This window comes from Pristiophorus japonicus, unplaced genomic scaffold (assembly GCF_044704955.1).
Source record: "Pristiophorus japonicus isolate sPriJap1 unplaced genomic scaffold, sPriJap1.hap1 HAP1_SCAFFOLD_267, whole genome shotgun sequence".
Lineage (NCBI taxonomy): Eukaryota > Metazoa > Chordata > Chondrichthyes > Pristiophoridae > Pristiophorus > Pristiophorus japonicus.
In genome coordinates, this window is record NW_027252417.1 from 484464 (window position 1) to 500553 (window position 16090).

Genomic DNA, 16090 nt, shown 5'->3' on the forward strand with positions numbered 1-16090 from the left:
AGATTATGCCCCCTAGTTCTAGTCTCCCCGATCAGTGAAAACATCCTCTCTGCTACTACCTTGACAAGCCCCCTCATTATCTTAAACGTTTCGATAAATCACCTCTCATTTGTCATTCTGAATACAATGAGTAGAGGTCCAAACTCCTCAACGTTTTCTCATACGTTAACCCCTCATCTCTGGAATTAACCTAGAGAACATTCTCCCAACCTCCTCCAAAGCAAGTGTATCCTTTCGTAAATATGGAAAGCAAAACTGCATGCAGTATTCCAGGTGTGGCCTCACCAGTACCCTGTATAACTGTAGCAAGACCTCCCTGCTTTTTTACTCCAACCCCTTTGCAATAAAGGCCAAGATTCAGTTGGCCTTCCTAATCACTTGCTGGACCTGCATACTAACCTTTTGTGTTTCATGCACAAGTACCCCCAGGTCCCGCTGTACTGCAGCACTTTGCAATCTTTCTCCATTTAAATAATAACTTGCTCTTTGATTTTTTTTCTGCCATCATGCATGACTTCACACTTTCCAAAATTATACTACATTTGCCAAATTTTTGCCCACTCACTTAGACTATCTGTGTCCTTTTACAGATTATTTGTGTCCTCCTCACACATTGCTTTTCCTCCCATCTTTATATCGCCAGCAAACTTGGCTACGTTACAGTCGGTCCCTTCTTCCAAGTCGTTAATATAGATTGTAAATAGTTGGGGTCCCAGCACTGATCCCTGCGGCACCCCAATAGTTACTGATTGCCAACACAAGAATGAACCATTCTCTCCAACTCTCTGTTGTCTATTAGTTAGCCAATCCTCTATCCATGCTAATATATTACCCCCAGCCCCGTGAAATTTATCTTGTGCAGTAACCTTTTATGTCGAACCTTGTCAAATGCCTTCTGGGAGTCCAAATACACCACACCCACTTTATCCACCCTGTTCATTACATGCTCACAGAATTCCAGCAAAATTTGTCAAACTTCACAAATCCATGCTGACTCTGCCAGACCGAATTATGCTTTTCTAAATTTCATGCTAATGCTTCTTTCAGAATTAATTCTTCAACATTTTTCCAACCACAGATGTTAGGCGAACTGGTCTATAGTTTCCTGCGTTTTGTCTGCCTCCTTTTTAAGCAAGTGCGGCTCTCAGTCCACTGGCAACACCGAGTGCGGCTCTCAGTCCCCGGGCAACGCCGAGTACGGCTCTCAGTCCCCGGGCAACACCAAGTGAGGCTCTCAATCCCCGGGCAACACCGAGTGCGGCTCTCAGTCCCCGGGCAACAACGAGTGCGGCTCTCAGTCCCCGGGCAACACCGAGTGCGGCTCTCAGTCCCGGGGCAACACCAAGTGCGGCTCTCGGGCCCCGGGCAACGCCGAGAGCGGCTCTCGGGCCCCGGGCAACGCCGAGTGCGGCCCTCGGGCCCTGTGTCAGAACCACCGGGCCCGGCCCCAGCAACCCCTGGGGGCAGCACCTCCCCCACACCAGGAAAACAACAACTTGCATTTGTACAGCAGGCGCAGCAATTCCCAGCCGCTCTCTATCAGGGTAGGCGCTGGATGTGGAAGTCGCTCACTTGCCTCCTGTGTAGGTCTGTTTTTTACATCAGTTTGAGCTGGATGGAGAGAGGGAAGAAGCTGCTAGGTTTCACCCCCAGTACTTCTGGGCCCAGTTGGACCAGCAATTTCCCATGTGGGCCTGTCGAGGGAGGTGTGTTCCCTTCCCTGAAGGACAGCAGTGACCCAGATGTGTTTTTATGACAATCCGGCAGCTTTCCTGGTCACTTCTTTCTAGTGCCGGCCCCACAAATGACCAGATTCATTAAGCTCAATTTCACAACCTGCCTTTGTGTTTTTGTGGGTACTATCTCATACTCACTTTTCCTGTTTGAAAGTCACTTTACAGGCTGTTAAAAGGGGAGGATTTGTAGACTGGAAGATCAAACCAAACATCACCTCAAGATCTGACAGTCACTCGATACATCGGGACTTGAATATCATCAGCTTTTGAATATGGAAGTAGAAAGCACCGTTCACAGTGGGGAGAAACGGTACACGTGCTGTGTGTGTGGACAAGGCTTCAGACAATCATCCAAACTGGAGAGACACAAGTGCAGTCACACTGGGAAGAAACCGTGTAAGTGTGGAGATTGTGGGAAACGTTTCAACTACCAGTCCCAGCTGGAAACACATCGGCGAGTTCACACTGGGGAGAGGCAGTTCACCTGCTCCGACTGTGGGATGGGATTTACTACATCATCCTACCGACTGACACACCAGCGAGTTCACACTGGGAGAGACCGTTCACATGCTGCAAGTGTGGGAAGGGATTCACTCAGTTGTCCCACTTGCTGACACACCAGCGAGTTCACACTGGGTAGAGGCCATTCACCTGCTCCGACTGTGGGAAGGGATTCACTGCATCATCCAGCCTGTGGACAAACCAGCGAGTTCACACCGGGGAGAGACCATTTAAATGTTCTGACTGTGAGAAGAGTTTTAAAAGCAAACAGCACCTCCTGACACATCAGCAAGTTCACACTGGGCAGAGGCCTTTTAAATGTTCTGACTGTGAGAAGAGTTTCAAAAGCAAAGAGCATCTGCAGAGATACTAGCGAGTTCACACCGGGGAGAGGCCATTCACCTGCTCTGACTGTGGGAAGGGATTGACTCTGTCATACCACCTGCAGGGACACCAGCGAGTTCACACTGGGGAGAGGCCGTTCACCTGCTCCGACTGTGGGAAGGGATTCACTACATCATCCCACCTGCTGAGACACCAGCGAGGTCACGAGAGGCCGTTCACCTGTTCTGAGTGTGGGAAGGGATTCACGCATTTATCCAACTTGCTGAGACACCAGCGAATTCACACTGGGGAGAGACCGTTCACCTGCTCTGAGTGTGGCAAGGGATTTATTCGGTCATCCCACCTGCTAACACACCAGCGAGTTCACAAGTGACTGCAGCAGTTAGATTCTGCTGTTAATGCTGCTTTTAATCACATCCCGTACTGAAACGTGTTCATTCTGACGGTTGGGGTTTGTAACTCCTGTAACGCTGATGGCAATAACTCATGTAACTGGACTAGAGTTTAATATTTGGGATAAAGACATATAAATTAGTTTTGCTTTCAATACATTGCTGTGAATTTTTGTCTTTCCCACCTGAGTGTTTAGCATCACCTGGCTGGAGCTGAGAAAGGACAATCTGTGGGGAGGATCTTACAGGGGGAACAGAACTTCAGCCTGGACACAGTCCTTCAGGGCCACACAGAGATCAGCTAATTCTTCTAAACTCCAATGTGTATAAGCCCAACCTACTCAAACTATTGTCATAAGTCAAACCCCACATCTCTGGAATGAACTCCGGAATCTGCAGCAGACATGAGCAAGGACCTGAGGCTTATTAAATGACACATATTTCATTACAGACAAGGTTACACTGGGAGAAATGTTCAGTTACAACATAAGAACATCAGAAATAGGAGCAGGAGCAGGTCATTTGACCCCTCGGGCCTGCTCCGCCATTCAATAAGATCATGGCTGATCTGATCATGGACTCAGTTCCACTTCCCTGCCCACTCCCCATAATCTTTTACTCCCTTAATCGCTCAAAAATCTGTCTATCTCCGCATTAAATATATTCAAAGACCCAGCCTCCACAGCTCTCCTGGGCAGAGAATTCCACAGATTTACAACCCTCAGAGAATAAATTCCTCGTCCCAGTTTTAAATGAGCGGCCCCTTATTCTAAGACTATGTCCCATAGTTTTAGTTTCCCCTCTGAATGGAAATATCCTCTCTGCATCCACCTTGTCGAGCCCCCCTCATTATCTTATGTTTCGATAAAATCACCTCTCATTCTTCTGAACTCCAATGTGTTTAGTCCCAATCGACTCGACCTATCTTCATAAGTCAATCCTCTCATCTCCGGAATCGACCTAGTGAAACTTCACTGAACAGCCTCCAATGCAAGTATATCCTTTCGTAAATATGGAGACCAAAATACGGAGTCCATTACAGGCAAAATGCCAAGCAAACCAGCAGCACACTGGCACCTTAACAGTGTCGCATTGGCCTACAGGCTTTTCTTAAATAGATTTGCTGAGTGGATATAAACTTAAACCAGGTTTACAAGCGTGATGCTCTATTCACATATTGAAGGTAGAAGAGATGCTGTGGGGTACATGGTAAGTGCAGTAGCTGAAAATGATTAACAGACTGGGTTTTGTGTTCACTGATCCCAGGCGTGTTACCAATACCAGCAAAATTGAAGCCCGTGGAATAACGGGGACAATGGCAGCATGGATATGAAAGAGGCTAAGTGATACAAACAGAGTAGTGGTGAACGGCTGTTTTTCAGACTGGAGGAAGTGGTGTTCCCCAGGGGTCTGTAGTAGGGCCACTGCTTTTCCTGATCTATATTAATGACTTCGACTTGGGTGTCCAAGGCACACTTTCCAAATTTGCAGATGACACAAAACGTGGAAGTGCAGTGAACAGTGAGGAGGTGGTGATAAACTTCAGAAAAACATAGACACGCTGGTGGAATGGGCGGAAATGTGGCAGATGAAACTTAACGTAGAAAAGATCAAAAGTGAGACATTTTGCTCGGAAGAAAGAGTAGAGGAAATATAAACTAAAGGGTACAATTGTAAAGGGGTGCATGAACAGAGAGACCCAGGAGTGTATGTACACCATTTGCTGAAGGTGGCAGCGCTGGTTGAGTGAGCAGTTACAAAGAATTAGCCGATCCTAGGCTTCATGAATAGAGGTATAGAATAGAGAAGTGTGGATATTAGGATGAACCTGCATAAATTACTGGTTCGGCCTCAACTGGAGTATTGTGTCCAATTCTGGGTCACCATCATCATCATGGAACAAAGAAACATAGAATATAGGTGCAGGATTAGGCCATTCGGCCCCTTGACCATTTAATAAGATCTTGGCTGATCATGCAACTTCAGCACCACATTCCTGCTTTCTCTCCATACCCCTTGATCCGTTTAGCTATAAGGGCCACATCTAACTCCCTTTTGAATATAATCTAACGAACTGACCTCAACAACTTTCTGTGGAAGAGAATTCCACATGTTCACAACTCTCTGAGGGAAGAAGTTTCGCCTCATCTCTGTCCTAAATGTCCTATCCCTTTTCCTTAGACTGTAACCCCTGGATCGGGACTTCCTCAACATCGGGAACATTCTTCCTGCATCTAACCTGTCCAATTCCATCAGAATTTTACATGTTTCTGTGAGATCCCATCTCATTCTTCTAAATTCCAGTGAATATAAGCCTAGTCAATCCAGTCTCTCCTCATATGTAAGTCCTGCCATCTCGGAAATCAGATTGGTGAACCTTCGCTGCATTGCCGCAATAGCAAGAATGACCTTCCTCAGATTAGGAGACCAAAACTGTACACAATATTCAAGGTGTGGCCTCCCCAGGGCCCTGTACAACAGCAGCAAGACATCCCTGCTCCTATACTCAAGTCCTCTCAATAAAAAGGCCAACATTCAATTTGCCTTCGGCACCGCCGGCTGTACCTGCATACCAACTTTCAGTGACTGCTGTACAATTGACACCCAGGTCTCGTTGCACCTCTACTTTGCCTGATCTGTCTCCATTCAGATAATATTCTGCCTCCCTGTTTTTCCCACCAAAGTAGATAACCTCACATTTATTCACATTACACTGCATCCGCCATGCATTTGGCCACTTACGAAACCTGTCCAGGTCACCCTGCAGCCTCTTAGCATCCTCCTCACAGCACACACTGCCACCCAGCTTAGTGTCATCTACAAACTTGGAGATATTACATTCAATTTCTTCGTCCAAATCATTAATGTATATTGTAAATAACTGGGATCCCAGCACTAAACCTTGCGGCACCCCACTAGTCACTTCCTGTCATTCTGAAAAGGACGCATTTATTCCTACTCTTTGCTTCCTGTCTGCCAACCAGTTCTCTATCCACGTCAATACATTACCCCCAATACCATGTGCTTTAATTTTGCGCACGAATCTCTTGTGTGGGACCTTGTCAAAAGCCTTTTGAAAGACCAAATACACCACATCCACTGGTTCTCCCTTGTCCACTCTACTCGTTACATCTTCAAAAACTTCTAGAAGGTTTGTCAAGCTTGATTTCCTTTTCATATATCCATGCTGACTTTGACCGATCCTGTCACTGCTTTCCAAATTCGCTGCTATGAAGTCTTTTATAATTGATTCCAACATTTTCCCCACTGCCGCTGTCAGGCTAACCGGTCCAAAATTACCGGCTTTCTCTCCCACCTTTTTTAAAAAGTGAGGTTACATTCGCTACACTCCAATCCATAGGAACTGATTCCGAGTCTATAGAATGTTTGAAAATGACCACTAATACATCCACTTTTTTTAGAGCAACTTCCTTAATACTCTGCCATGCACACTATCAGGCCCTGGGGATTTATCAGCCTTCAATCCCATCAATTTCCCTAACTCAATTCTCAGACTAATAAGGATTTCCTTCAGTTCCTCCTTCTTACTAGACCCTCGCTCCCATAGTATTTCTTGAAGGTTATTTGTGTCTTCCTTAGTGAAAAAAGAACCAAAGTATTTGTTCAATTGGTCTGCCATTTCTTTGTTCTCCATTATAAATTCACCTGATTCTGGCGGCGAGGGACCTATAGAAGCTTTTGCAATCAGTTTTTATGTTCCCTGCAAGCTTACTCTCATATTCGATTTTCCCCCTCCTAATTAAACCCTTTTTCCTCTGCTAAATTCTAAATTGCTCCCAGTCCTCAGGTTTGCTGCTTTTTCTGGCCACTTTATATGCCTCTTGCTTGGATTTAACACTATCCCAAATTTCCCTTGTTCATGACAGTTGAACCAACTTCACCGATTTATTTTTACGCCAGACAGAGATGTACAATCGTTGAAATTCATCTAGGCGATCTTTTAATGCCTGCCATTGCTTATCTACCGTCAACCCTTTAAGTATCATTTTCCAGTCTATCCTATTCAATTCACGTCTCATACCATCGAAGTTACCTTTCTTTAAGTACGGGACCCGAGTCTCTGTATTAACTGTGTCACTATCCATCTTAATGAAGAATTCTACCATATTATGGTCACTCTTGCCCAAGGGGCCTCGCACAACAAGATTGCTAATTAATCCTCTCTCATTACACAAGACCCAGTCTAGAATGGCCGGCTGTCTAGTGTATTCGTCGACATGTTGGTCCAGAAAACCATCCCTGATACACCAAAAAATCCACCGTGTTGCAACAAGTTTGGTTAGCCCAATCTATATGTAGATTAAAGTCTCTCATGATAACTGCTGTAACTTTATTGCACACATCCCTAATTTCCTGGTTGATGCCATCCCCAACCTCACTACGACAGTGGTGGTCTGTACTCAAATCCCACTAGCGGTTTCTGCCCTTTTGTGTTCCGCAGCTCTACCCATACAGTTTCAACAGCCAAGCTAATGTCCTTCCTTACTGTTGCATTAGTCTCCTCTTTAACCAGCAACGGTACCCCACCTCCTGTTCCTTTCTGTCTATCATTCCTGAATATTGATTAACCCTGGATGTTGAGTTCACAGTCTTGGTCGCCTTCGAGCTGTGTCTCAGTAATCCCATTTATAATATATCCGTTAACAGCTATCTGCGGAGTAAATTCATCTACCTTATTAAGAATGCTCCGCGCATTGAGACACAGAGCCTTCAGGCTTGATTTCTTTAACACTCTTTTTACTTTTAGAATTATGTTCTAATGTGGCCCTTTATGATTTTTACCTTTGATTTCTCTGGCCTCCTTTCCTTATCTCCTTTTTCCTTTTGCTTCTGTCCCCCATCTGTCTCCCTTAATAGATTCCCATCCCACTGCCATATTAGTTTAAAACCTACACAATAGCACGAGCAAACATTCCCCTTAGGACATTGGTTCCAGTCCTGCCCAGGTGCAGACTATCTGGTTTGTACTGGTCCTACCTCCCCCAGAACCGGTTCCAATATCCCAGGAAGTTGAATCCCTCCCTCTTGTACCATTCCTCAAGCCACGTATTCTTCTTAACTCTCCTGCTATTTCTACTCTGACGAACACGTGGCGCGTGTAGCAAGCCTGAGATTACTACCTTTGAGGTCCTACATTTTAATTTAACTCCTATCTCCCAAAAATCATCTTGTAGGACCTCATCCCAATCTTTACCTTTATCGTTGGTACCTATATGCACCACGACAACTGGCTGTTCTTCCTCCCCCTCCAAAAAGCCCTGAAGCCGCTCTGAGACATCCTTGACCCTTGCAGCAAGGAGGCAACATACCATCCTGGAGTCGCGGTTGCAGCCGCAGAAACGCCAATTTCTTCCCCTTACAATTGAATCCCCTACCACTATAGCTCTCCCACTCTTTTTCCTGCCCTCCTGTGCAGCACAGCCACCCATGGTGCCATGAACTTGGCTGCTGCTGCTCTCCCCTGATGAGCCATCGCCCCCAACCGTACCCAATACGGAATATCTGTTTTAGAGGGAGATTACCACCAGGGGAACCCTGCACTACCTTCCTGCCACTGCTCTGCCTGATGGTCACCCATTCCCTATCTGCCTGAGTAACCTTTACCTGCGGTGTAACCAACTCACTAAACATGCTATTCACGTCATCCTCAGCATCGCGGATGCTCCAGAGTGAATCCATTTCCAGCTTCAGTGCTGCAATGCGGTCTGTCAGGAGCTGCAGCTGGATACTCTTCCTGCACACATAGTAGTAAGGGATATTGGAAACGTCCACGTAGCACAGGAGGAGCATGACACGGATGTCGGCTCCCCTGCTGTGACTTAACCTCTGAATTAATTTAATTTGACAAAAATGTAAGGTTTCTTAATGCTAAGTATATAAAAAGCAAAAGAAAAATTAAATACTCACCAGTCAACCAGCCAATCACTTACCCGCTTGACTGTGACGTCACACTTCGATTTCTTTTTGCTTCTTTGTTTACTTTCTGCCCCTGCACAAGCTGGCCTCCTCCGATCTGTCACCGCTCCCACTCGCTGCCGCCGCTCCTTATCCTCCTGTGCCATCCACTCTTGTGATGCTGGCCTCTTCCGATCTGTCACCATCCCACTCGCGACCACCGCCCTTTATCCTCCTGTGACACCCGCACTCGCGATGCTGACTTCCTCCGATCCGTCACTGCTCCCACTCGCTGCCACCGCCCTTTATCCTCCTGCACCGCCCGCTCTCTCGATGCTGGCCTCCTCCGATCTGCCACTACTCCCACTCGCTGCCACCATCCTTTGTCCTCCTGCACCGCCCGCTCTCTCGATGCTGACCTCCTCCGATCTGTCACCGCTCCCACTCGCTGCCACTATCCTTTGTCCTCCTGTGCCGCTCGCTCTCTCGATGCTGGCATCCTCATCATAGGCAGTCCCTCAGAATCGATAAAGACTTGCTTGCACTCTAAAAATGAGTCCTTAGGTAGCTGAACAGTCCAATATGAGAGCCACAGACCCTGTCACAGGTGGGACAGATAGTCATTGAGGGAAAGGGTGTGTGGGACTGGTTTGCCGCACGCCCCTCCGCTGCCTGCGCTTGATATCTGCATGCTCTCGGCGGTGAGACTCGAGGTGCTCAGCTCCCTCCCGGATACACTTCCTCCACTTCGGGCAGTCTTTGACCAGGGACTCCCAGATGTCAGTGCTGATATTGCACTTTATCAGGGAGGCTTTGTGAGTGTCCTTTTAACGTTTCCTCTGCCCATCTTTGGCTCATTTGTCGAGAAGGAGTTCCGAGCAGAGCACTTGCTTTGGGAGTCTCGTATCTGGCAAACAATGTGCCCTTCCCAGCAGAGCTGATCAAGTCTGGTCTGTGCTTCAATGCTGGGGATGTTGGCCTGGTCAACGACGCTAATGTTGGCGCGTATGTCCTCCCAGGGGATTTGTAGGATCTTGTGGAGACATTGATAAAAATTGATTATTTTCCCTCAATCTGGTTCAGCGAAATTACTGAATTGAATACCGTTTCTGCCTTCAACAAAGCAAGCTTTTATTTCAAAGCAACTCTCGATCGGGGTCGGGGTCAGCCATGATCTTATTGAATGGTGGTGCAGGATCGATGGGCAAAATGGCCTATCCTGCACCTATTTTCTCTGTGTCTATGAACCCAGCCAGATTCAGCACCTTTAGGGGAGCGGAACCAGTGAGTGTAGAACTGAACCCAGCCAGATTCAGCACCTTAGTGAGAGGGGAACCAGTGACTGTAGAACAGAACCCAGTCAGTCAGCACCTTCAGGGGAGGAGAGGGAGGGGAACCAGTGAGTGTAGAATTTTAACCGAACCAGAGTCAGCACCTTTAGGGGAGGGAAACCGGTGAGTGTAAAACTGAACCCAGCCAGAGTCAGACCTTCAGCGGAGGCGAACCAGTGAGTGTAAAACTGTACGCAGCCAGAGTCAGCACCTTAATGAGAGGAGAACCAGTGAGTGTAGAACTGAACCCAGTCAGTCAGCACCTCTAGGGGAGGAGAGGGACGGAAACCAGTGAGTGTAGAAATGAACCCAGCCAGAGTTGGTGATGATAATTGGGAGCGGAGGACAAGCTGCCTTCAAACGTGCGATATGTTTGAATTTCAAGACAGTCAGAGGGAAGTGTATGGGGCGGGGATTTCCTGCTTTGGGACGAACAAGACAGCAAAGAATGTTCCATAGAATCTAGAATTGTCTGTTCTGAATTTCTGTCCTGTACTTGCAGTAATAATTTTTGTAAACTCCTTTTCCAGAGTATTCAATGAGCAGAATTTGCAGACGGGAAACTCAAACCAACCAACACGTCAAGATCTCACAGAATCACACGACTCCTCAGGACAAGAATATCATCGGTGTATGAATATGGAAGGAAAGAAGTTTGTCTGTTCTATCTGTGGGAACAGATTTCAAACATCAGTGATACTGGAAAACTACCGAGACACACACACCCGAGTGAGAGTGTTCCAGTGCACTGACTGTGGAACGAGCTTTAACCAGTTACACAGCCTGAAAAAAACATTGCACCATTGGCAGCAGGGAGAAAATGTACACGTGTTCTGTGTGCAGACCAGGCATCAACTGATCGTCCAACCTCGAGAGACACGAGGACTTCCGCACCACTGAGAAACCGTGGGAATGTGGGGAGTGTGGGAATGGATTCAATTACCCGTCTGATCTGGAAATTCATCGGCGCAGTCAGACCAGGGAGAGGACGTTCACCTGCTCCAACTGTGGGAAGAGATTCACTACATCATCGATCCTGCTGAGACACCAGCGATCTCACACTGGGGAGAGGCTATTTACCTGCTCCGAAAGTGAGAAGAGATTCACTACATCATCGATCCTCCTGAGACGCCTGCGATTTCACACTGGGGAGAGGCCATTTATCTGCTCCGAATGTGAGAAGGGATTCAGTACATCATCCGAGCTGCTGACACACCAGCGAGTTCACACTGGGGAGAGGCCGTTCACCTGCTCTGAGTGTGGGAAGGGATTCACTACATCATCCGAGCTGCTGACACACCAGCGAGTTCACACTGGGGAGACGCTGTTCACCTGCTCCGAGTGCAAGAACGGATTCACTCAGTCATCCCGCCTGCTGCAACACCAGCGAGTTCACACAGGGGAGAGGCCGTATATCTGCTTCGAGTGTGGGAAGGGATTCACTACATCATTGACCCTGCTGACACACTAGCGAATTCACACAGGGGAGAGGCCGTATATCTGCTTCGTGTGTGGGAAGGGATACACTACATCATTGACCCTGCTGACACACCAGTGAATTCACACTGGGGAGAGACCGTTCAATTGCTCCGAGTGTGTGAAGTGCTTCACTACATCATCGATCCTGCTGAGACACCAGCGAGTTCACACTGGGGAGAGGCCGTTCACCTGCTCTGTGTGTGTGCAGGGATTCACAGATGTATCCCACCTGTTGACACACCAGCAAGTTCACACTGGGGAGAGGCCATTCATCTGCTACGAGTGTGGGAAGGGATACACTTAATCATCCAGCCTGCTGAGACACCAGCAAGTTCACAAGTGACTGCAGTGTTTGGATTCTGCTGCTGTCTCAGGCTGAATAGTGTCCATTCTGACAGTTGGGCTTTATTTCTGCTGATACTGATTGCCCCTATAACTGGGCTGGAGTTTAATATTCGGGATATTTGACAAATTAATCAATGGAAAAATGTTCAGATAAAAATATCATGCTGATTATGTTTGCATCTATACTTCACACTTTAAAAAACATAAGAAATAGGAGCAGCAGTAGGCCATCGGCTACTCAAACCTACTCTGCCATTTAATAAGATCATGGCTGATCTGACCTTGGGCATAGCTCCACTTCCCCGCATACTCTCCATAAGCCTTCATTCCATTATCGCTCAAAAATATTTCTATCTCCAACTTAAATATATTCAATGACCCAGTCTCCACAGCTATCTACGGTAAGAATGCAAAAATTCACGACATTTCGAGAGAAGAAAATTCTCCTCATCACAGTTCTAAATCGGCGACCCCTTATTCTGAAACTATGCCCCTAGTTCTAGATTCCCCCACGAGTGGAAACATCCTCGCTGCATCTATCTTGTCGCGCCCCCTCAGCATCATATATTTCAATAAGTTGATCTTTATTCTTCTAAACTCCAATGAGTATAGGGCCCAACCTGCTCAACCTATCTTCATAAGTCACCCCATTCATCTCAGAAATTAAACTACTGAAGATTCTCTGAGCTGTCTCCAATGCAAGTATATCCCGCCTTAAATTAGGAGATCAAAATTGCAAGCAGTGCTCCAGGTGTGGTCTCACCAATACTCTGTACAATCGGAGCAGGACTTCCCTGCTTTTATACTCCATTCCCTTTGCAATAAAAGCCAACATGTATTTGCCTTCATAATTACTTGCTGTACCTGCATACTAACTTTTTGTGTTTCATGCACAAGGACCCCGAGATCCCTCTGTATTGCAGCATTTTGTAATATTTCTCCATTTCAATAATAAATTGTATTTTTATTTTGTCTGCCAAAGTGGATAACCTCACACTTTGACAGATTATACTCAATTTGTTGGTCCACTCAATTAGCCTGTCTACATACCGTTACAGATTATTTCTGTCCTCCACACAATGTGCTTTCCCACCCATCTTTTTATCATCAGCAAACTTGGAAACATTATATTCGTTCCCTTCTTCCAAGTCATTAATATATATTGTCAATAGATGGTGTCCCAGCAATAATCCCGGTGACAACCTACTAGTTGCCATTTGACAAGCGGAAACTGACCCATTTATCCTGACTCTCTGTCTTCCGTTAGTTAGTCCACCCTCCATCGATGAGAATATATTACCCCCAACACCGTGAACTTTTATCTTGTGCAGTAACCTGTTATGTGGCACCTTATTGAGTGCCTTCTGGAAATCCAAATACACCACATCCACTGGTTCCCCCTTATCTACCTTGCACATTACTTCCTCAAAGAACACCAGCAAATTTGTCAAACATGATTTCCCTTTCTTTAAACCATGCTGACTCTGCTTATCTGTATTATGCTTTTCCAAATGTCCTGCCACTGCTTCCTTAATAATGGACTCCAGCTTTTTCCCAATGACAGAAGTTAGGCTATTTTCTGTCTCCATCCTTTTTGAAATAAGGGTGTTACATTTGTGGTTTTCCAATCTTCTGGGACCTCCCCAGAATCCAATGAATTTTAGTAGATTACAACCAATGCATCCACTATTTCTGCAGCCACTTCTTTAAGGACCCGAGGATGCAAACCATTAGTTCCAGGGGACTTGTCCACCTTTAGTCCCATTATTTTACCAAATACTACTTCTTTAGTTAAAGTGATTGTTTTTAGTTCCTCCCTCTCTATAGCCTCTTGATTATCTACTATTGAGATGTTTTTAGTATCCTCTACTCTGAGGACCGATAGAAAATAATTATTCAATGTCTCTGCCATTTCCCTGTACCCCATTATTAGTTCCCCAGTCTCATCCTCCAGGGGACCAACATTTACCTTAGCCAGTTTTTTCCATTTTTTTCCTGGAATCAGTCATAATATAATGAGCTGGATTGTGGGTGAGCTGGCAGTGCCTAGGCAGCAAGCTGTTATAGATGGAAATGGGTTGGTTTGGATACCGCTCAGCAGTGAGGTTGCGTAGAAGTTGGTGTTGAGCGGGATGGCAGTGTGTAGGCAGCAAGCTGTTATAGATGGATTTGTGTTGGTTTGGATACCAGTCAGCAGTGAGGTCCTGCAGGAATTGGTGTTGAGGGGGCTGGCAGTAAGCTGTAACAGATGGATTTGGGTTGGGTTGGAGATCCCGCAGGGGTTGTTGGATCCGTTGCTCTTTACTAATTTTATTAATGATCCGGATGTAGGTGATGGCACAACCTGCAAATTTGCAAAGGATATAGAGATTTGTGCGAATATTTGGGTCTCGTCTGCTTCCGGCAGATCTTACTCTTTTGGGAGATTGGTCTCATTACTGCCAAATTGTGTGCAACTTCGATAAGTGCAAGTGGGCAGGGTAAGTGCTCAACATTCATTCATGTGTCAGGGATAAGCACGAAAGAAAGTGGAGACAGAGAGAGATTTTGGCATTCTAACACACACATCTTTAAAGGGTCGCAGGCTGTGGGCCGTTCAGCCATCGGAGCAGGTTCGGCAGTGGAAAGAGCAGCGTGGAGGCCTGTCCCAGCAGTCCGAGCGCTCCATGGCCCTGCGAGCACCATCGGTGCTACAAAATGGCTTTCGCTGATCCAGATGGAGGATCTCACACTTTTCGACTTGAATTCCATCTGGCACTGTTTCCCCCCAATTTATTGCAGCCAAACCCACAGATATTGAAGACCAGAAAGTGCAAGCACAATCACTCGGTGGTCTCGAATCATCACCCTGTCAGTTAACAGTGCGTTAATAAACGAGCGTGCCACCCGATTGCACCAACGAGATGTGCGGAATTATTGGCTACAACATATGAGGTTATCGAACCAAAACTTTAGATGTTGAGGATTCGCAGGCCATTTGCCAGCTCTGAATTCATGCAGTTTTTGATGTAATTCACTGTGTCTTCAACACAGTGAGATCTAGCCTGGTTTACAAGCTTTGCATCTTTATGAACACTTCATAACACTAGCCTGGTTTGCAAGCTTTGTATCTTTATGAACATTTCAGCAGAACATTAAATCAACAGATGGAACTAGAATTGCTAATTGACACTGTAATTTTGCCAACATTTAACTACAGTGTGAGAACAATCACAATTATCATTATGCTTCCATGTACGTTTTGGCGCTGCATCACCCTAACAAACCTAGCTCGTCACAGCACAGATATCAGGCAATTCATTGCCAGTGTGCAAACATGCACATTTTGAACTTAGCAACGTGGGCAAGACTGGAATCAGAAAGTGCCTGGCCCGTGGGAAGTGATAACTTAATTTGAGCGTTAAGATTTTCATTATCATTATACATTACATTAACACAATCTGATCTCCGAGATCTGTTTGGGACCCATTGCCCCGAAGTGAGGACTGCGTGGGCGAGATAATTCCTTCCGGGGTTAAGTTTTCTTTTAAAAAGGTGTGAGAAAGTTCTGGATCACTTCCTGACGGACCGATATCGCTCAGTTTGGAGAGCGTTCGCTTTAAAACTCAAACAGTATCTGGTTCAATTCTGGGTTTTGGCAATTTTTGATTATTTTGTTTAAGGGGAGAGGCTGGTTTTGTATGTGGACAGTGCTTGTGGGATGGGCTTTTCAGTGGTTCCATGATAATTTTTAAAATGAATTTTGTTAAATGCAGTGCCCTTTTTTCTGTTACTTTCAATGTACACTCTGCCCAGTTTTGCATATGAACAGTGAAAAATGTTTAAGCGATGTGATGTGTTCAATGGTTGTGTCGTAACCTTGTCACCCAGTGTCGAGCCGGAAGCACGAACCTTTGCTGTACTTTGTAGTCAGTTAGTTTAGTTGTTTAGAGCATGATGTTCATAACGTGGAGGTCGTAGGTTCAATTCCTGTACGGGCCATTGGAATGCAATTGATACTTTTTTCGGTTTTTTATAACATTTAAAATCCAATCTTTATAATGAA

General features: G+C 46.0%; 1 protein-coding gene across 1 annotated transcript; it reads left to right on the plus strand.

The window, feature by feature from the left end:
- The first annotated feature begins 2008 nt into the window (after positions 1-2008).
- On the plus strand, positions 2009-2955 carry LOC139247276 (zinc finger protein 664-like). The gene is made up of 2 exons (XM_070871587.1): positions 2009-2314; positions 2686-2955. The coding sequence occupies exons 1-2, from the start codon at positions 2009-2011 to the stop codon at positions 2953-2955; spliced, it is 576 nt and encodes a 191-aa protein (XP_070727688.1).
- The last annotated feature ends 13135 nt before the right edge of the window (positions 2956-16090 follow it).